The following is a 21,478-nucleotide window of genomic DNA, read 5'->3' as shown; positions in this document are numbered from 1 at the left end:
GATCATAAAGATACACCCACTGCAATTATTTTTTTTTTTTTTTTTTTTAAGACAAGCAGTTTGACATTTTCAGTCAGTTTTAAAACACAAATATATTAACTCAAACATTGAAAACTACCTTGCTAGGGATTTTTTTAAAACTGAACATACTCTTTACAGGACTTGTTTAAACATCTGTCTTTGTTTAAATGAAAAAAAAACCTTTTTCATATTTGTATTTTTGACCATGGGGTTTCCTTATTTAGTTTCTTTCCTTTCTATATTTGTCCAGTTTATCATGTAAAGAAAAACTGTAAGTCACTCAATAATACAATGTGTTTCATCAAATACCCATGCCGTTATTCTAATGTGTCAGATTCCCCACGCTGAACTAAGTGGCGGATGGGGGAACTGGGACTTCTCTCTCCATTTTTTCTCAGTGCCTATGGAGCAAGTGTAAAGAGATCATTTCATGTCCCTGAAAGTACTGTATCTACCCGTCAAGAAGTCACTTCTAGATCTAAGCATATGTAAGCCTAAAGCACTGAAGCTCAACATTGTAAGAACCAATTCAATGTGAGAGATGCACATGATGAGAGGTGAGAAAGGTACTGGACGCAGGAGTATGCAAAGTCTGGATGTAGCTGGGAGCACAGGTTTGGAAAGATAATAATGGGCCTCATGTAAATTACTGAGTAGGATATTCAGCAGTGCTACAGACATTGCCATTGATCCTCAATACCCATGAATGCCTTAACAGCAGAAGCAATTCCTGCTGACTCACAGAAGATCAGTGAATAAAAATGCAACTCTGAAAATAGGTTATGGGACTGCTGAAACACTGAGGCCATCCTGCAGAACAGTATTTTAGCTGGCACTTTGCATAGCTGCATAGAATACAGCGTTGTATCTGCAAAGTTAACACAAGATAAAACTGGTTTGGCCTGGCAAGTCAAGACTTGTTTTCTCTTCAGCTTGGGCTACATGAAGAACAACATGAACTGTAATAATGCACAGGCACCACAAGCATAACCAAGAAAGCCTCCATCTTTCATCGAAGCATCTGAGCAAGAACCGATCACTGTACACAGTTCTCCTTACAGTTTGGCATATGGTAACATGTGCATGCAACTAATACCAAGAATTGTCTAGGACAATGTACATGCTAGCAGCTATAAATTGGTTCCAATTTTGTTCCTTAAAATAAATACTAACAGTCTTTTTCTGTTCTATCTGCTGCACCAGGTAGGGTCCTTTAGACAACACAGCACGGTGTTTCTTAGCGGGAAAGCTGGTGTGTGCATGATGTGGGGACAGAGACTGCAAAAACGCTGAAGTGATGGGCATTCACAAGAATATATACTTCCTACTTTAGTGTCGTATCTACTATTGTGCTGTAATTAATCATGTTTTTCTCTGTTCCATTATTGTTGTCTTTTTCCTTCTCTTCTACTTTATTTACCTGTATCCATTTACTTTTGTGATTTTCCATCTCTCAATTTTCAATGTGAGTGTCCTTTGTGGGCAGTTCTCTCACTCCATTCTCCACTCTAGTCTCAAAACGTCAGCAAATGCCTAATTATTTCTGGAATTATGACCACCTTCTGAGACATCTTTTTTTTTAAAAAAAAAAAAATAGCTTAAACTGGAGAGTTCACAGTTATTAATAAAGCACATTGAAAAAAAGAAGACATCAAATGTTAAAACTTTTTTTTTTCCAAACAAAATGTTTTAATTATATAGAAATCAGAAAATACTGAACTGGAAAAAATATTAGAGTGCTGAATCTATTTTGAGTATATGTGTTTAATACTGGCTTTGCTCTTTCACTTTCTCCTTTTAAATGACCTCTGCAAAAAACAGGTTTTCAGAACACATTGCTCACTAGAATCTTCTACTGATAAGTCTTTTTCTGTTTATGGCTAATAGCATTGATTCCAAGTAGAAAGGCAAACGGCTGTAATAATAAATTTCGAATATTTTTCACTGCAGACTGCTAACAGGGTAAACTTAGCTTTATTACAAACAAATATTGCCTTGTATTTTATATATGCCAGAAAGTAAAATGAGGAGGATATGTAAGGGCAAGTAACAATCCCAAGAGCATACCCGTGGGCATTAAGGAACCTAAACCTTAAAAAACAAATCCTTTTATTCCCTACCATGACTTTTAGAAGGCAGATGATATTACAACTGTTTTCTGAGGCCAATTTCAAAATACCATTTTGTTACTATTGCCTAACAATTCAGAAAGCCTATGTTACAGCCAAAATTTGCCATTTTTTTACTGACCTAATATGGACAATGGCTGCACATATACTAAAATTTCTCTCACTAGAGTCTTGAAAAATCCTGTCCATGACACTATTTAACTAAAAGGGTTTTGAAAGAAAGTTTGAAAGTTCAGTTATATTCCTACTCGTGTAAGTCTTAGCAGTCACTAAATTAAAAATTATTAAAAGGCTTTTGGATGGTTTTCTGATTGCGAACAGGCTTGTGACACGAGGTGCATTGCCAGTTTATTACATGATCTGTAAAAGGCACCAGCATACACTGTGATTAAATAGACTTTAGACCTCTCGTAAATAGGCTTTAGGAAACAAGAGGACCGAAGTTCAGATGGTCTGCATTGCCTGCAGAAGTCCAGGTGTTTGTATATCTTGATGCAAGACTCTTAAGCCAAACTGAATGGCAATGTGATTTTTGTAGGTGCTTCCAAACAAGTAGCCTTACAGTATGAACACTCAGTGATGAAACCCTAGGCACACCAGGTTAGTTCTTTAATTAAAGAAAGAGGTTTAATGTAGCTCAGATTAGCTTGCAGGTGTTGCAGCACAGTGCCCACAGGAATGGTTATCATGATAAATTCTTACTAGAGAAAAATGCTTCCAGTTTTACATTCAGTTCATCATTTGGTTTTGCCTTTCTAGAAAAATATCAATTCTCAAAGTAAGGAAACAAAATTAGAACGTTAATGGTGTAAGTCCTTAAAATTTTGCCTTTTTAAGAGAAGCCATGACAATTAAGATGTGACTATAATAAAAGTAAAGCAGATTTTTTTTTTAAATGTATCTTCAGGAAATTTGAAAGGGCTACATTAGTACTGTCATGTATTACCTGGGATACTTGCTTAACCACAGATAGTAAGTCCCTTGAGTTTGAAAAGGAAAGTAAAAATAGTCACACATATCACATGGACAGAATTCAGAAATAAGTAGCAATAGTTAAGAAGCAAAACCAATGGTTATAACTATAAATAAGTTATATTTTAGGGTTTTTTTAAGAAAGTTCTACTAGCCAAGCACAGCTAACACTCATTAAGAGTTAGTGAAAAGCTATTTACAATTGCAAAAATGTGATATTTCTAGGAATTGTTAGTAGCGTTAGAAGCTCTAGGTCCTCAGTAGTGTTAGAAGCTCTAGGTCCTTTGCATGTATAATCTAAACTTGATACTATTTTCTGAATTATTACAATATTTTTCAGTTAAAAATAGTCTTCATTTTAAAATTAATCACTATGTGAATAAATTGACAAAGGAATGTAGTACAATGTAAAGGCAGATTAATCTGATCACACAATTGCAATATTCAAAGGCATAAGGTTAGCTCTAAGACATATGATTAATATCACATGTAGAAGGATTTCTGAGCTAAAGAATATAAAGTCATACAAGTTATGAATAGTTAACATTATATAAGGAAATTAATGATAATCTGGCATCATCAATCTTTTCTTCCAAAATACATAACTAAGTTAATTAAATTTGATTATTGTATGCCAAAAAGTTTTAAATGCTGTAGAGGTGATACCTGGAAAACTAACTTGGAGACTAATGAGGGATGTCAAAAGTAGAAGAAATACATGCTTTAAAAGTGTTACAAGAAGAGAAGAGAAATAGTTGCTAAAAGAGCCTAAGTCGTCTTTCATTCTGAAACCAGTAAGGGAAAGACAAGAACAGTGAAAAGACAAGAAACAGAAATTTTCTGAAATTGCCAAAGGATGTTATTAAATTTCTCATATTATTTCATGTGATACTATCTCCGGTCAGATGGGTCATTATGTTTGCTCTTTCCATGAAATATTCTGTGTGATTCTTCAGTGCTTCAGCCTCAAATAATCTGAGTTAGGTTTAATCTGTTTTTCATTTCTATCTTTCAATGCAATGGGAACCTTTGTTACAGTTAAAAGATGTTTTCTGTCTAGATGCTTGCTTCTTGTTTCTGTACCAAAGCACTGCAGAAAAAGCAAAAAGCTCCAAATCCAAAGTCCAAAAGACCATCCATCCTCAGAGGAACTTCAGGAAGTTCTCTCCTGAACATATTATATGAATGAATACATACTATAGAGTTCTCTAATTTCTTTGTAGAGAATAATTATCATTAACCTTTTTCTTCACCACTGCTGGACTGCAGTGGTAACAAATTCAAATAGTAACTTTAAATGCTATTTCATAAGAATTCTGCATTTCATAAGGCGACTACATTGCTCAGAGGTAGGTGAATGGAAGAAAGAACAGAAACTGTACATGTCAGTAGCATCCTAAGGCCACATTTTATTCATCCAACTGCTACCTGGAACGCAACTAAAAACCAGATAATGTGTTTTTCATACCTCTCTCTAGTTTTGAGCACAAGAATGACAACTATAATATTACAGGTCCACTGAAATTACAAATAATGTTTTTTCAGATTTGTATATATTTTTGTTTCATAAACTGCTAAATGACCTTCCAAAGAGAATATTCATAAAACCTTACATAACTGTAACAGTTTCCAAAAACATTTTTTATTGACATAGCTGTTAAGCAAAACTAATTATCTTTTATTGAAAGCTGATCTTCACATTTATGAAGAAAAAATATAATCTTTTAGTACAATTTTTATACACTTAACAGAAAAGCATTGTTCAGTATCAGAAACCTAATGCACACATTTCTAGACACACACACATATATGGACACATACAAAGCCTACATAAGCATACATAAGTAAATGCCTAAATGGAGTCCTGGACAGCTAATACATGGCTTCTGATTTTTAGCCAAACCAAAGGAATGAAAACAAATTTCCAATTGAGCTACAAATGGGAATGCTTCTTTTTTTTCTCTTTAAAAATGAGTCCTGTGTTCATCAAGCTCTTAAATCCTATTAAAATACTTAACACAATTCCTAAAACAAACACAAATTTTAAGTGAAGCTTACAAATATTTCATCACAATTTTTTTTCTGTCCAGGAATTATTTATGAATACATGTAATGCATAAACCAATGTTTTCATAGTTACAATGAAATGCATTACCATCTTAAAAAAATTACTAGATCTGATTTTAATATATGCCTGTTCAGTTAAATAAACACTTAAAAATTAATTCTTTGCATCCTTCTACTCAAAGAATTCTTTTAGATTTAGGTCAATAACGCAAGTCTCTTGCTTCAGCATTTAACCCTCAAAACAAATTCTAGTAGCATAAACTGTTCTAGAACCTCAACTCAAGAATTCATCTACCTATATGCTTCTCTCCAAATATACAATGACTGCTATTTGTATTATAGGACCTTAAGTACGTTACTAACTATTAAATTCAATAAAAATACTTCCCTAAATCGGGGATCAAGATACATTCCTTTTATTTGTTGACTAACATTTAGCAGTTCATCAAGTACCTTTATTAAAAGGTACTGCCTTTCGTGGCCTGCCTAGTCTTGAGAAGGCAACAATAAAATAAGAAATTCAATACGCTAAGAATGTTCTATGCCTTCTGAAAATAAATCTAGAGCTGGAGGCCTAGGTCTGAGAGAGATCAGTGTGTAGATGCTATCTTCAGAGATCATTAGCTTTCCAGTAATAAAGAAAAATAACACTGGCAAAGATAATTAAAAATTGACAGAAAGTAAGTATAATCCTAATTGAAGAAATTTGTAAGTGATATTAGGTTACACTGTATAAATACTCAATACCATCTAGCTCCAAATGTCTTATGTTCAAATAAGACCTTTCATACGTTCAGAGATGGTCTTGTGTTCAGCCTCGACATTCATTAGCATCAGGTATAATGCAAATTTGTGATCCATTCTGACTTCCTTATAAACACAAATACCTCCATTGGGCTTAACTTTAAAAACTAACTTATCATCAGTCTTGACCTTGCTGGCTCATGGAATGAATCTCCAAGGCTGATTAACACAAGAGTAGTACAGCTGTAGGGATGAAGAACATCAGCTACAAATACAACCATGCTGTGCAGCTTGACTGTAATCTCACATTGTGCCCACCAACTTTTTCAGACTAGGTTTGGTTACCCTAGTTGTACCACCCTTGTGGATGACTGGAGTCAACACAGAAAAAAAACCAAACCAAAACACAAACCACCTATGGAGGAAGTATCACATACGCTTCCACACTAAGCCATCTTTGCTTGCCATATAAGTGTAAGTGAAACTGTTAAAAGCCCTCATCAAACTGACACCATGTCCTCCAAACAGATGGTCCTGAATGCAGGCAGCCAGGATGTGATATTTGGACAGTCTGTGTTTGCAAAGCACTCTGTTAAGCCAAGAATGTTTCAGTGGCTGAATGTCCTGAGTTCGCTCCAATTTTGCCAGGGTATACAGCATCCCCAATCAGAAATGGGCTAAACATGTAAAATGAAAGGTTTTTCAGTACAGCAGAATGTGAGTTATAAGCCACCTTTTATCACAGAAGGTGGGAAAATGCTTTCAAATTAAGGTTTTAATTAATTTTGTCTCTCAAGAGAGAACCATTTTTGAAACTGGCAAAATGCAAACTATCCCTATTCCACTGGGTTTTATTTAATTTTATTTAACTATTTTTATCACACCTCAGTGAGCTGAACCCACTGTTCTGTTTCATCTTTGCTGGTCATCTGACTCCACATGTTATATGAAATATGAGCAGAGCTCACAGCAGTAGCAAGATTATTACAGCAGGTCTCACGAAAATGGAAAGTTGCATCACGGTAAGAAAACGTGATTGCTAACTTGGTAATTGCAACACAGAATAGAAATTTGATTGCTTGATGTTCACACAATTAAAATTTCCAATACCATATGCAGTAAGTCACTCATATGTATCATGAGGTTCGATTTCAAAGTCCATTCCTTTTTACAGTCTTGACCCTTAAGATGCCAAAAGTTCATAAAGACTCTTTAGTAAATAAGAATGGGAACAACAGATAACAGAGAGAAAGACGTAAACACACGGAACCTTGTACACTTCAGCCATATATTGTGTTTAAGGATTCTTCGAAGTATATTTAATGGATCTAAGAAATTTTCTTATGGATTCACTGTACAACAATTAAGCCTAGCTGATCTGATTCCTTTCACAGCTCAGGATATTCATTTATACATCTCTGAGAATAGGACTTTTCATCTATTTGACTGTAAACTTACTGCAGTCTTTACCATAAATAAATTGTTAATATTAAGTTTAATGCATGTATTAAAATAATACACACATAGAAGCTATTAGCAAATCACCAACTATTGTAAAATGATTGTAAAACCATTGCAAAGTGGTAGAGTGCAATGTACTTTATCTTAAGCCAGTTTCAAAAGGAAAACACAAGGAAAGCAATACTGTATTAAAATACATATAACAAAAAAAACAACCAGAGAAAGCATGAATAACACTTAGAAAATCTTACTGAGAAGCTTCAACATCAGTAGTATCCTCACATAATCTTGGAGATTATTAGTAATGTTTCTAATATGGTGAATAGACTGGATTATTTGATATACATGTACAAGAAAAAAAAAGCTTTGGAAGTGAAATAATTACCTATGTGATTAAAAGGACTCTGTAGCTAATTATATCACTTTTGAATTTATAAACGCATTTGCATTTACTTGTTCTCATTCTGTATGGCACAGGACTTTTGTCCCTCTGAAATTAACTTTAGCAAAAGCTTTGGTGGTATGAAACAAATGTAACCTTTGTTAGAACTGAAGGCTGAATCCACAGAAAAATGTTAAAGACCTAAATTCAGTGGTGATCCACTGGCATTAGCAAAACTTGCTCTTGATACTGCTGAGGAGGGCATGTGCTCAGGAATAACTGAGGACATTCTTTACTGTGATTTGTAATACATTGGACATTAGTCTCCAGCACTGAATGACCACCTAATCCTGTCTTGTGGAAATGTAAAGTTATGCTCTTGAATTGAGTTTCTGTGTATATTTCAATGAACTTTTTCAGGAAAGTCTTATTGATTAGAGTGACCTAAGATAACTTAATTTGAAAGTTATAAATACAGCAATCACAGCTGAGAGGTCTCTATGCCAGTCAAAACTGTAAGAATAGCATTTATTACCACTGTTGCTAAAGAAGTGCTTGTACTAAATAATTAAACCCAATTGAAATGTTCACCATACCTCAACAACTGAAGTGCAAATGCTTCAGCTGCCGCTTACATCAATACAAACAAAATCACCTATATTTGAAAAATTTAGAGTACAAAGACAGCTAACCAATTAGATTCTTTAGGAAGCACAAAAGTTGTATAGATATAAAAAAGCAGCAACTACTTTATTCCATTATACTTTGAGCTTTGGAACTCTAAAATAGTACTGTATCCAAACAAAGTATGGTTGGAAATACAAATTTGCAGTGTTGTCATACAATAGGCATTAAATTGCACAAAAAGGATCAGAAATTATCAGACATTTGAGGAAATTAGTACTTTAGTCAGTAAGGAGAATTTTAGTCACATAAGTTCAGATATTTTATTTAAGGACCCAAAATAGTAAAATCCCTCATAACAAAATTCCTGGTAAGAAATCCAGGTAACTGAGGTATTTTCAAATGTTACTGCATGATAAAGCTTTTTTAAATTCAGTATATTTGCTTGAAGCAGCAACTAATCTCATTGCTCCACTCAAAGACAACTTTGAAGCTAGCCAATCAGTTTCATTGTTATTAGCACCTCGTATAACAAAAGTCCATTGATGATTTATTCACACTATGAACATACAGATGTTCAGTCCAGAATTTAGTTTGCGATAGATCTGCATGTCTCATCTCTCTGTGATATTTAACATTTCCTCTCATTATATCTACATTAATATTTTTCAAGATATCCTTTTATACATATATATAAGTATGCATACGCATATGTTCATATATATATATATGAGGAGAAAGAATGCACATATTTTTAGAACACTTGTTAATTTCCCTTAAATATTATTACCAGATTGTTTTGTCTAACATTAAAGCACTAGAATCTTAAACCAGAAATATCCCTTCAAGGTAATCTCTGAGATAAATTTGGACATATTTGCTTCATTGCTATTAAATACCAATTAAATGCGATACTATCAAAGTAACGCTGTGAATAGCCTTTGTTACTATCTTTTTCCTATACTGAATAACAGCAACACTGAGAATTTTGAGGTTATATGCAAAGAGAAAGATATGCAGTATAAGAAGGTTCTGGATTTCCAGGTTTTTTTCTCAAAATCTTCTAATGCTTTTTAGAAATCTTTATTTTCCAGAATAAACAAACAAACAAAAAAATCCAGTTTTCTGTTGCACAGACATTCAGTAGCCAGAATGGGAGTGCAGGAAGAAACATGCCACAAAAAAAAGCATTTATATCACATATTGCTGATCTTTAGCATCTGCAACGCTAAAGGAATCGCAGAATCACTCAGGCTAGAAGGGACCTCAGGAATTCACCTGACCCACCCCAACACATGCTGAAATTCTCTCCATCACACAAGTGCCCAACCGATACTATAGACTACTTTCTTCATACCTTGCCAGGTGTGTCACTGTCTTCATGACATGTACTGATTCAGCCAAGAACATTTCACATGGGTTCACTGTGATATAGCATTGCTTCTGCTTATAACCGTTACTCACTTTGGAGCTTCCTTGAGCAAAAGGTTACAAAATCTTAAAACAAATATCTTCTGAGGATAGATTTTCAAATTTGAGGTAAACAGCTGACCCCACAAAATTGTTCGTGCACTTGTTACTGTAAAAATAAATACAGTTGATTGAAAACTACCTACTATGTACAAAAATTTGCATATAAGTATTTTCTATGTAAACTCACTACTAACCTTGATTAAAAGTACTATGTCGTAAGAGGGCAGGAGGTAGCTCTCCTTGTTGGTAATAAATTTCCTGAACTACTTTACTTGACCTGAATGCTTATATTCATTATTATTATGTATTCATTTTCCTAGTATAGTTTACTATGCTGTGTATTCAAGAACCCTATTATTGTTCCATATACAATAACACAATTGACAATTCGTCACTGTGGAAACAATATCATAGAAAGAACCATCATGCTGAAATATATGTAAAGTACTGTACATAGGAAACTTGAAGCAGTCTTTCCAATGGGACACTGGCATAACCACCCCCTCAATATTCCCTAAGTATCAGCTCAGAATGGGTTACCAAGCTTGGGTATTACATTTCAAGCAAAGTAATGACCTCCTGAAGAAAATATAGAGGAGAAAAACAATCACAATCTGCAATCTAGTATGTGTCCCTTCGTTCACATTGCAAGGCACTGCCCACCCATGCGCAATGGCTCTACTTTTTCTTACCGAAGAACCCCCTTGTATTCCAGAGCAGTTCTCCAACTTGGCAAGATCTATCCAAGATCTGACATGGTCCCCCCCAAAGGTTCCTTTTGCTAGATAAATATCAATGTAATGCTTAACTGGAAGAGACTACGCTGATTTAGATCTTGCGTTATCATCACCGTAATAAACACTACAAATCACTTTGCTTGCAACTGGGCACAGTTAATCATACCACATAGCAGTGAATTACTGTGTGTGGGGAAAAAAAAATATGTCTGATTTGTATTTTTTTATCCTCTAGGTTAAGTACATCAATAGATTCCCTATATCATAGCTTTTTTTTCACAAGTAACTTTAAATATGTTGTTTACAACACAGCTGTCTTACTGCAGCAAAAAATATGCTTCCTGAAAATATTAGTTACCAGTAAAATTTCATGTACAGGTCCTAAAGACCTGGAAAGATTACAGATTTTAAATTCAACCCAAAGGCACATGGATCATTTGGACATTTGTAGAAAGGCCTAGGGTTAATGTGGGGCTGAAAGAATGCACCATACATGTTTTCATTCTCAGTTCAAAAAGCATTTAATTTTTTCTAAAAAAACCCACACATACTACAGTACTATATAAGTAAATAACATAAATATAAGTTACCTGCTTGGTCTTTAAATATTTTTGATATGACGACAGGCACTTTGTGCTCAGCACCACCCTGTAAAAGATGCATATTAACCGTGAGATCTCAATTAAGACTGAAGTGAACTAGTCGTTCTGAAAATTAAAAGATGAGAATTTATCCATACCTTTATGCTTAAGCCCAAGCCGCCAACTGGTTGTCTACGAAGTGTAACAGTTCTGTGCTTTAAAAAATTGTAGAAAAAAATAAATTTAGGTGAAAACACAGTATCTGAATAAGCACCGAAGGTGTTTCTAAACTGCTTTTACTTTTAAAAAATTAATTCTCAAAGGTTGCCTAGAATCTCAGTGATCAAATTCAGTCCTGAAGCACCATTCAATGCTGCTTTATAGGCACTTATTTAATTCCTTACCATAGAGAGCAGAGCTTATGTGTCAGTTGTGCATTGTCATGTATGCATGCATTCTTTTAGTATGTTTTTCTATTGCTGAGATTGTATTCTTCCTAAAGTGAATTTTTTACATGTTTTCCCTTTGTTTTGATGTGAGAAAACTATAGGAAAATTTTTGAGAAGTGCACTGTCATAGCTATCATGTATGCACAATATTTATTCTCATTTTTCTATCACAAATACCAATGTTTTCTAATCCATATCTTCAGACCTATACCAATCTTTTGCAGCATATGTCAAAAGACTTTAGTGCTTCAAAAGGTTATTTTCTTGCATTTAATATTTAAATGCATAAAGAAGATAAATATTTATCAATATTTTTCTACAGCAACCTAACATTTGTTTAACAGTATGCTGAATTTGACATTTCATTAACGTGTAACTCTTGGTGCCTGACAACATAATAGCAGCACTTCATCTGTTGACAATAATTATATAGTTGAAGGGAACTATTTTGCAACATGCTGAACAGTACTGCATAGAATGCCATCTTTACAGGAATTCCTGATTTTTATTTTTTTTTTTTTCTGTGCATCGGAAATTGTATATGGGATTACTCCTGTATGTGCACTTCCTGATTAGGTAGTTTATGACTACACTGATTGAGATAAACATAATTTTTTATTTCAGTAGTCAAGCCCATAATCTTATATTATCAAGTTATTTTAAGCTTTTTTCCTAACACTCATCTTAGTAGACATATGTTCATATTGTCTCAGGGGACTGGGGAACAGAACACACAAATTTCAGTCTCATTTTAGGAGGGTAAAACCAATCCATATGGTAAAAAAAGTTAAGAATGCTCTCAAACATTTTAAAATTTTCTCTCTTCTGTTTCCATGCACATTATACTACGCTAGTCTGTGCAAAAAATGGAAAAAATTATATAATGAAAATAGTACCTGATTTATGTGATTCAATTTTAGACAATATAATTCAGCTTTAATAAAATCTGTGCTAATTCAAATTGTTTCATAGGTTCTCTTCTTCATTTCGAACTGCATCAAAACTTTTGATCAACACTATCATATGCACTGATGAAGTTCAGATCCAATCTGAATCAGAATATGTCACTACCTTTAAGTTCAGTGACTCACTCCCAAGTCATTTCCTATGACATATGTCCTGTCTGCTTATTTAACTCATGTTTCTCTCACCTATACATACACACTGTAAACAAATTATCCCAATACATCCCATCACATAGGATGATGGAATAAATGTTTTGACAGTTTAGATTACTTTAGCATTATTGGACAACAAATTCAAAAGCACTACATGGGTAACTTTAGCTGTGTTATAAAAGACAAGCAAGGTAATATTTATTGGCACCTTATACATTCAACTGCAATTAACATGTATTTTAATACAGTTTGCAAGTACATTTCAAATGATAATACTGATGATACAATTGAGTTTGTAGCCCTGTGAAGCAATCTATGTTATTGCAATAACCTTGATATTTATATTTTCATGGTTCCTATCAGTGCTTATTATAGAGCTTCAAATATTCCTATTGAAAGACACTCAGAGAAGATATTAAGTTTATACCTAAACATTTTCTACGTAACAGCTTTTTCTAATTAGAAGTACATTTAAAAAATGCAAAAAAAACTTCCTTCTTTTAAAGATGTTCAAATTGCAAAGCAAAATGCCAAAAGCTGAACATTATCAAGTGTCATAATCAAGATCATTTATACAAATTTATTTCAACCCAGTGATCATACATCATTTTCTTTGACTATAACTAGCAGCTATACAAGACCGAACATCACATTTCATTTTCTATAGATCCTGTAACCCCTCAACTCATCCCCTGCATATCTTCCAACACAAAAGACAACACAAAGCCAAGATTCAGTAGATGACAGCTACTACTAACATTTGACTTTGCAACTTTATTTTAAAGGAGGAAAATAAAATAACCTTTTGGGGTAATAAAACACAAATTCACATGGTTCACTAGGTTCCATTTAGTCCTTTATCTGGACCCTTAAATCCATAATATAGATGCTTAGCACTAGAGCCAAAAAAAAAAAAAAAAAAAAAGAAAATTTGTGGTAAGATAGAGGTGAAAATTTGTGGGTAATTTAGAGGAGATTCAACATTAGATACCTGCTGAAAGCAAGACAGTACTGACTGAATTTGATTTCAGACTTTGTAGTGAAATGTGCTAAACCATAATTATTCTCTTTTATTTGATCTCTTCTTTCTGTTCCCCCTAACTTATCCTGTCGTGGTCCCTTCTCTTCTCGGGACCTTTGCAAGGTGGCACATTCCACTGGAATCCTGCTTAGCCCAAGAAGTGCTAGGCAGGTTTTGTCTGTATTTGTACCAAAAATGTAGGGAAAGACAAGAAGTAAGTCCTAGGTATGAAAATTAGGCAGAAAGAAAAGAAACTAGAGACCTGGAGTTCTAGCGTACGGTTCTCCAAAACTCCTCCAGTAGTCCATGTAAGGCTGGGGATACAGCCAAGGTTTTAATGCCTTCCTAAAGAGATGGCTCAAGGAAGATAGATTCTGGTTCATCAGAAACTGGGGGCATTTCTGAAACAAAGGGAGCCTGTACAGGAGGCACAGTCCTCATCTGAACTGTAAAGGAACCAAAGCTGCTGTACTTAAAATGCAGGAAGGCCACATGTAAAGCTTTAAACTGTTGGGATAGTTGACAGGTACAGAAGACAGAATAGTTATGGATGATGCTCCTACTATGGATATAAACAGAGATGTTCTGTATCCTGAAGTGAAGGACAGGTTAGGGAGGGAATAATAAAAATGGGAAATATAAAATAGTGTCAGGAACAAAACCAAAACTGCACTAAATATGAACTAAACAGAGGTATAAACACTCTGGAGAGGTGGAAAAAAACTAGTTCTGGGATGCAAACTATGTAAGAAAGGCAAAAGAGATAAGCAGCAAAGTAAATGCCTTGTGCTACAGAACTTAAGACTCAAAACTCGTAAGTCAACTACCTCAATAAGCAAAACTTATTTTTTTCCTAAACACAAGTGTCTTTACTAGTGACCATTCAACCAGGATGATAACAATGATTGAGATATGCAAAAGAGCCAACATGAATGAAAAATGTAACAGTCACAACAGACTTCACCTAACCTCCAGTAGATCAGACAGATACACATAAGGATATAATACAGTCAATAAAAAGCAGGTCTCTATCAGTCACTGCTTCATGGAGCTCACAAAAACAGACTCAGTACTTGCCCCGGTCTTGATTACAGCATGCAGGATCTAGTTAATTATTTTTTTTTACAGGTGAATAGCTACTGGGTAATAGCAACTGCTATGTATTTTATGTTCAACATTTATGCAACTGCAATCCCAAGAAAAGAACTATGTAAAAGTGATGAAGCTTGTTGAAAGATAAAATAAAGGGGGCAGCTAAGAAAATGAAAACTTTATAGGCACTGTGAAGAGTACTTCGGAGTACCATACTGGAAGCAGAGCCAATGAATGCCATGTATTAGAAGTACTTAAATAAGAGGAAAAGAAAAACTACATGGCTAAAGAGGAGGTTAAGAGACGTTATTGCATGTAAAGAGTGATAGACACCATATTCATATGAAGACAAGAAAAAATAACATAAGCAAAAACTGAAAACCAAAATTATGTAGCAACAGAAAAGAATTCTAAAAACTGCCACAAAAAAAGAAAAATTAATAATAAATTTTCAAATCTGTGAGGAGCAACGAGGTCTGCCAGAGAAACGACAGGGTCAATTTATGATCAAGATGTAAAAGGCATACTCAGAGTAAATAAGGCTACTGAAGGGAGGATAATTGAACACTTTCCATTAGTATGAAAAAACCTAGAGATGTTCCTCCAACTTTCTTTGCAGCAGAAAAGATGTATGGATCTGTCTGAATCTGAAACCACTTTAGAAGCAAACTGACTAAATAACAGTAGCAATCACCAGGGTCAGATAGCATTCACCCTAGTCTTAAAGGAACACATGGATGAAACAAAACAGGAGCACTGGAAAGATGCTTCTAAATAAAGCCTTGATACATGAAAACTACAACATTTGAAATAAAATCCCATTTCTTCAGAAAAGAAGTTCCAGTTAAGTCTTAGGAAATGTAAGGCCTGCACTAAGCAAAACAAAACTATAGGAGTAAAAAAAGAAAATCTATAGACGGCAACAGAAACTGTAACGAACAGAATTGGCAGATGCTTCGATGAGCTTGATCTGTCTTGGAAGAGCCAGTGTATTTTTTAAAAGAGAATTATGGAAATGTAGGAACTATGAGGTAAGAGACTTGCACAGATATATATTACTAAATAAAACTACCTGGAAACTAGATAAAAAACAAGGAGATGGATTAAATGAGCAGTTCCCTCTATGGAGGAAGGTCACTAGTGATGTTCCACTGTTGTCTGTGTTGCAACCAGTATTAATCTAAAATACGCCTGAAGAATTAAAAAAAAAATACAAAGAGGGGATGAGCAATAAGATTACCTTTGCTGCTTACTGAGGTGGGAAACATAAGTGAACTGAAAATATTTACAGAACATCTTACAAAATATTAACCGGGAACAAAATAGCAGACAAAATACAATAGCAGATCAAAGCTAGCGAGAGATTATTTTTTCCCTACATACATTACTTATATAAGGAATTAGGACTGATTCTAAATCAGTCTTTTCTCTTAAGGAGTAAGACTTTGGGGTTAAAGTAGATGGTTCCATGATATCATCAGTGCAGTGTTCAGCAGTGGTCAAAAACACAAACCAAATTTTTGGAAGTCTTAGCAAAAGAACAGAGAAGAAGCAAAGAATATCATTATACCACTGTAGAAATCCAAACTTTACTCCATCTTGAAAACTGCATACCGTTTGGGTCCCTTTGTATCTGAAACTGCTAAAAAGGTTCAGAAGATGACAATAAGGACGATGGAAGCACAATACCACTCCTGTACAAGGAGTAACAGAATAGGCTGTACCTCTTCAGCCAGGAAAAGAGACAGACTGAGGATCAGGAGGCTCTTACAATAGTAAGTTGCACCGAGAACAATGAATAGGAACCAGTTTTTATAGCCTCTTCCATTACAAAAACTAGAAGGCATCAAATTATACAATTAGGAACTAGGATCAGAACAATCAAAACAGAGATGATTCTTTGACCAATGTATAGTATAGATTTTAGAGTCTGGTAAGAAAAAAAAAATCTGGATGTTGAAAGTCTGCATGGGTTCAAGGGGATATTGGACTACTACAGCAGAAATAAATCTGTTAAGAGAAAACACAAAACTGCATTTTGCTCAGGAGGGCACTGAATAACTTGGGACAGGGAAAATGTTAACAGCACCATCGCATATTCTTGCACTGCTTGGCTTTTCTAGGGAAACATTAACAGCTACTGCTGGAAAAAGGACAGTGGGCTCAGTAGATTTTAGGTCTGACTCAGTTCTGAACTTCTTATATAATAACAAAATTTCATAACTACAAAATTTGGACAGAAAACCACGCTAGCTTTCCAAGCAACTACGAAAGAGAATTCTGCTCCAGAACTTCTTGCTAAAACTAATCACAATATTCTGGAAAAAAAAAACAAACACCTTTTTGTGACATTAATGATAATGTCATGCATATAAGTAGCTGAAACCCCAGTGCTTATGTCTCAGTCAAACATACAAACATCTTATTTCATTTTTTAGTTGCCTGCAGGCTAGATATAATTTTTCTTTGCAGACTAACTTATTTATGGTTTGGGGCTAGAGTGAGGCAGACCTCTGTATCACTCTTTAAAAAAACACATAAAAATAAAAATAGTTACAGTTGACTATGATAACTGTGTAATTTTATTTCATAACAGACAATGGGATTAGAAAGTGTTACTAATTATCTATCTGAACAGGAAAGCTGAAATAAATAAATTTTCTGCTTTTTAAATAGCATTTTGTTTTGCTAACTATATTGTTTAGTAGTATTTACACTTTATTTAAATTCTTCATTCTGAAGGCTTCCAAAGTATTCAATGTGTATACTATAACAATCACTCATTCCAGTTGTGCTACAAAGCAGAAGTAATTATGTACACACACCACACACACACACCCAGCATACCACATAGCAAGCCTATTTAGTTTTGTTTTCTGTTTCTAGATTAGAGGAAGAGCAAGTGCCCTGCATGAAAGGTCAGGATACATTTGAGTACACAGAATGATAATTATTAAAACTGTAATTGGCCAGGATACCAACATGAAACATTCCTATCTTTCTGAGACCTATTATTGTTGCAAGTTGTCAAGGATTTTATTATCTGTTCCTCAATGCAATACTAGCTCTGTAATACCTACTGCTGTGTTTAAGAATTGGGGTAACAATTTCTCCATGACATTCTCTGGTGTCTAAGTTCTGAAAAACAAATGCATTGACCAGTGTCAAACATACCAGACAATGGAAAGAGAAAGCAGATTTACCCGCTAAGTGTTTGACAGACAATTTGATCTGCTTGTACGTCAAGCCGTTCTTTGAGCGAGCAGCCTGGCTGTTGCAGTCTACAGTGAAAGAATACATATTTTGGAAATGTATTTTCTTTTTAAAAAACAAACTGTAAACCTGAGAAGGCTACTAAAATTTTCACTTTTGTAATGCTTTAAGGGAATTCATATTGCCTAATTGCATGTGTCTGAGTGAAACCCTTGGCTTGTTCTGATGCATGAAAACACTGGAGCATAAAGGTTTTGACTGAAAAAGCTTGCGTATGTTCAAAGACAACCAAACAGCAATTAAGAAAGCAGCCTACTCTTTGTGAAAGACTGATTTACACGCTTAGCTGCTAGCTAGGTACAAACTCAAAAGCAATTTTTAGTGATGAAATTCTCATAGCCATTAGGGTTAGAAGCAATATTTAGGTGCGATCCATCTGTCTTCCTCTCAGTCACTATTGCCCTTGTGGAATAATATTTACTCTGCAGGAGGACCAGAGCATGACCAGTGGGTTTGTATCTCTTCAAAGTACATAGCCCAGAGATGGGCTTTATTTGAAAACAAAGTTATGTTCTGTGCACTGGGACAAACAACTGCACTGCACAATAAGCTGTTAAATAGGTGAACAAGCAGAAAAGATTTTGCCCCACTTAAGGTGCTGATAGCCATAGTCCACTGATGAAAGCACTGCAAGTAATGTATTCTTAAAATCACCGTGTATCTTTTGGTTAAATGTAGTTCCCAAGGGTGTGAGAAATCCAGGGAAAGCCAATTCCAGAAAAGCTCTGGACTGAAACAGTACATAGAACTATACAGATGGGGGGAGAAGGGCCTTCAAAGGTCTCAGTCATCAATATTGAAATATAGACCACTGAGGCAGAACTTTCAAGAACTCCAAGCATGATGCCAGGTAGGAATATATCGAAAAAACAGATCAATGTAATTTTAAAGACATATAAGAGACAGACACCACACAAAAGAACGCCATACCAACAACTGCTTGGTAACAGGAGGTATAATGCTGTTTATAACAGCTACCTAGAATGATATGGCTGAAAAAAACCAAACTTGTAAGTTTTAATAGTTTCAAAGTAAATGATACTTTCAAATGTAATTTGGAGAACTGTATGGTCAAATAACTGTCTTTTAGGTATGAGATAGCTCTTGACATAGAAAACTCTCTAGATTCTTGTAAAACATGACAATTCAACAAAACAGTTTATCTCTGGAAAGGTCTTTTATGACTTGGTATTTGTTCATATGAGGTGACATGATTGAGTTAATAGGCAACATGAGACGGCAATTACAATTCTTATTTCTGGTACTTTTATTTTTGGTAAGATTTTATATCCATCTGTCAGTCCTACCCATTATGTCATTATTACCAGGTTGTTAACACCTAGAACTGGCACTTGTGGTAAAGAATCTTTCATTAGGAAAAATATTATATCTATTTTAATGAACAATGTACTAAAGGGATTTCAGAAGGAAAGTCTGCTTGAAGCACTCCACTGATATAAATGTATATATTTGGAAGAGGATTCTATATATACCATATTTCATTTTTCTGTGCAGTCTGCATAAAAATATTAGTACATATGTTATTTCCAAACATCAAACTGAAAATGCTGGAACATTTGAAATAGGCCAGGCTTCCCAGATTTGTTGAAATGGTTCTTAGAAATGAGCCCATTCACAATGGCTATAACAGGTTGGAAAACAGAAGATTGCCAAAACCGATTAACTTTTATTCTTTTCCCTTCCACTTATCAGTGGAGACCATTGTGATGACTCTACCAGTGTCCCCCTCGGCTGCCATGTCCCCCTGCCACAGGGCAGGTAGATCATGTGGGGAACTGCTGTGCTGGTTTCTCTCCTGGATGGGCATCTCCCCCACTGTGGGACCCGGATGCTGAGTGACTTGTCAACATTAAGTATAGCCATGACCAAACATGCCTTGGTACGTGAGCCCATCCAGTCTGCTACAGACTACTACCTTAACAGGTATTCCTTAAGCAAGGTTGACTGGCTAAACAGAAAGATTGCAAAATGTGAACAAAGAAATCATTCATTGCTGCATTGTTCAGAGTTGTTCAGGTACTTTTCTGTTTTGTATAAATAAACTTTATTCTTACTACTACAGTTGCATCTATCACTTATTGGAAAGAATATTCTCAAAAGGCCTCCTTCCTTGTTGAAAGCAAGATGTCAAATTTACTACAGATACTACATGGCAGGTTGACAATAGAAAATGAAGGCCAGTCTTAGACAATGATAGCAATAACGGTAGCGCTTGCCACCAAGGCCCTTGGGAAATGTGTGGGGAAAAGGAAGAAGCAAACCAAGAAAGTTCTATATGAAGAGTTAAAAAAAGAAGCCTGCAACCTGTCCTGCATGGACCCAAGGGAAGAAACAGTCTGGTACCAGAAGGGATAAGAAGATAGGTACTTAACATACCAGCCATATCTTATCTTCCTTTTCTTCAGCAAGTCTTGAAGGAACAAGGAAATAAGGAATTTGCGAGATAAAAAAGCTTGAAGAAACAGATCCTGTAAGAATGTGAGACCCAATAAAATGTATCATAAAATGCAGACATCCTGCTAGTTATTACATATCCAAAAAGAACAAAAGAGTATGTAGTGAACAAAGATATATGAAAACCTTCAGGAAGCTTTCTCCTCAGGTTCCCAGGGAGTTCCCATGATAAAGATTTTCTCAGCTCACACCCTCCACCTCTCCAGCTGTAGAGCTTCCTCAGGAAATTGTCCATGTGTATTTAACATTCTGCCACATACAGAGATTTCCACTTCACCTCACACAACCCTCTCTTCTCATTGATCAGCAGTCAACTTCCACCTATGCAGTGCTGCAGGCTGTAGTCCACTTATTGGCTGACTCTTTATAGAAATATGGATTTTAAACTACAGTGGGGGCTGCTCTTGACAAAATTACTTCCAGATGGAATTCAGAAGAAAGACCGTACTTTGAAAAAAAGAGGGTGTGCAGCACTAATGAGAGATGGTGATGGGTTATGATTAATCACTGAGTGTAATAACATAGATGTCTACATGATAAGGCTAGAAAGACATAGCCTTATGGTGATACATAAAGATATCATACAACATCTCACACAGCACATCAGATGAACTGCAGAGCCATCACTTGGGACTGGGACACAGAGTTTCCTTCTTCCAGTAGGTGGCAATCCAGGGTCAAAGAATTCTAATTAGAATCCAGAAAGCACCGAGTTTAGATTGCTTCCTTACTCACTACTGTTACTACTTACATATGTCCCATAGCCTTTATTAAAAACCATGACTAAACACAAATCTTCATAAATTAGTGGAGCATGAGGGAAATGTAAGTGTCATACAGTTAGCCACTTCAGTCAGAC

The 21,478-nt window shown here is 35.1% G+C and overlaps 1 protein-coding gene across 1 annotated transcript in view; it reads right to left on the bottom strand.

The window, feature by feature from the left end:
• The window catches only part of SNTG2 (syntrophin gamma 2), a 268,443-nt gene that overhangs the window by 131,034 nt on the left and 115,931 nt on the right, over positions 1-21,478 (bottom strand). Inside the window, exons 3-4 of the mRNA XM_055714276.1 lie at positions 11,350-11,406; positions 11,201-11,258 (exon numbers count right to left, since the gene is read on the bottom strand). Coding sequence (XP_055570251.1) covers positions 11,201-11,258; positions 11,350-11,406 — 115 coding nt within the window. The remainder of the gene's footprint in view (positions 1-11,200; positions 11,259-11,349; positions 11,407-21,478) is intronic.

This window comes from Falco cherrug, chromosome 6 (genome assembly GCF_023634085.1).
Source record: "Falco cherrug isolate bFalChe1 chromosome 6, bFalChe1.pri, whole genome shotgun sequence".
NCBI lineage: Eukaryota > Metazoa > Chordata > Aves > Falconiformes > Falconidae > Falco > Falco cherrug.
The sequence above is the reverse complement of the archived record's forward strand: the minus strand, read 5'-3'. Positions and strand labels throughout refer to the sequence as shown.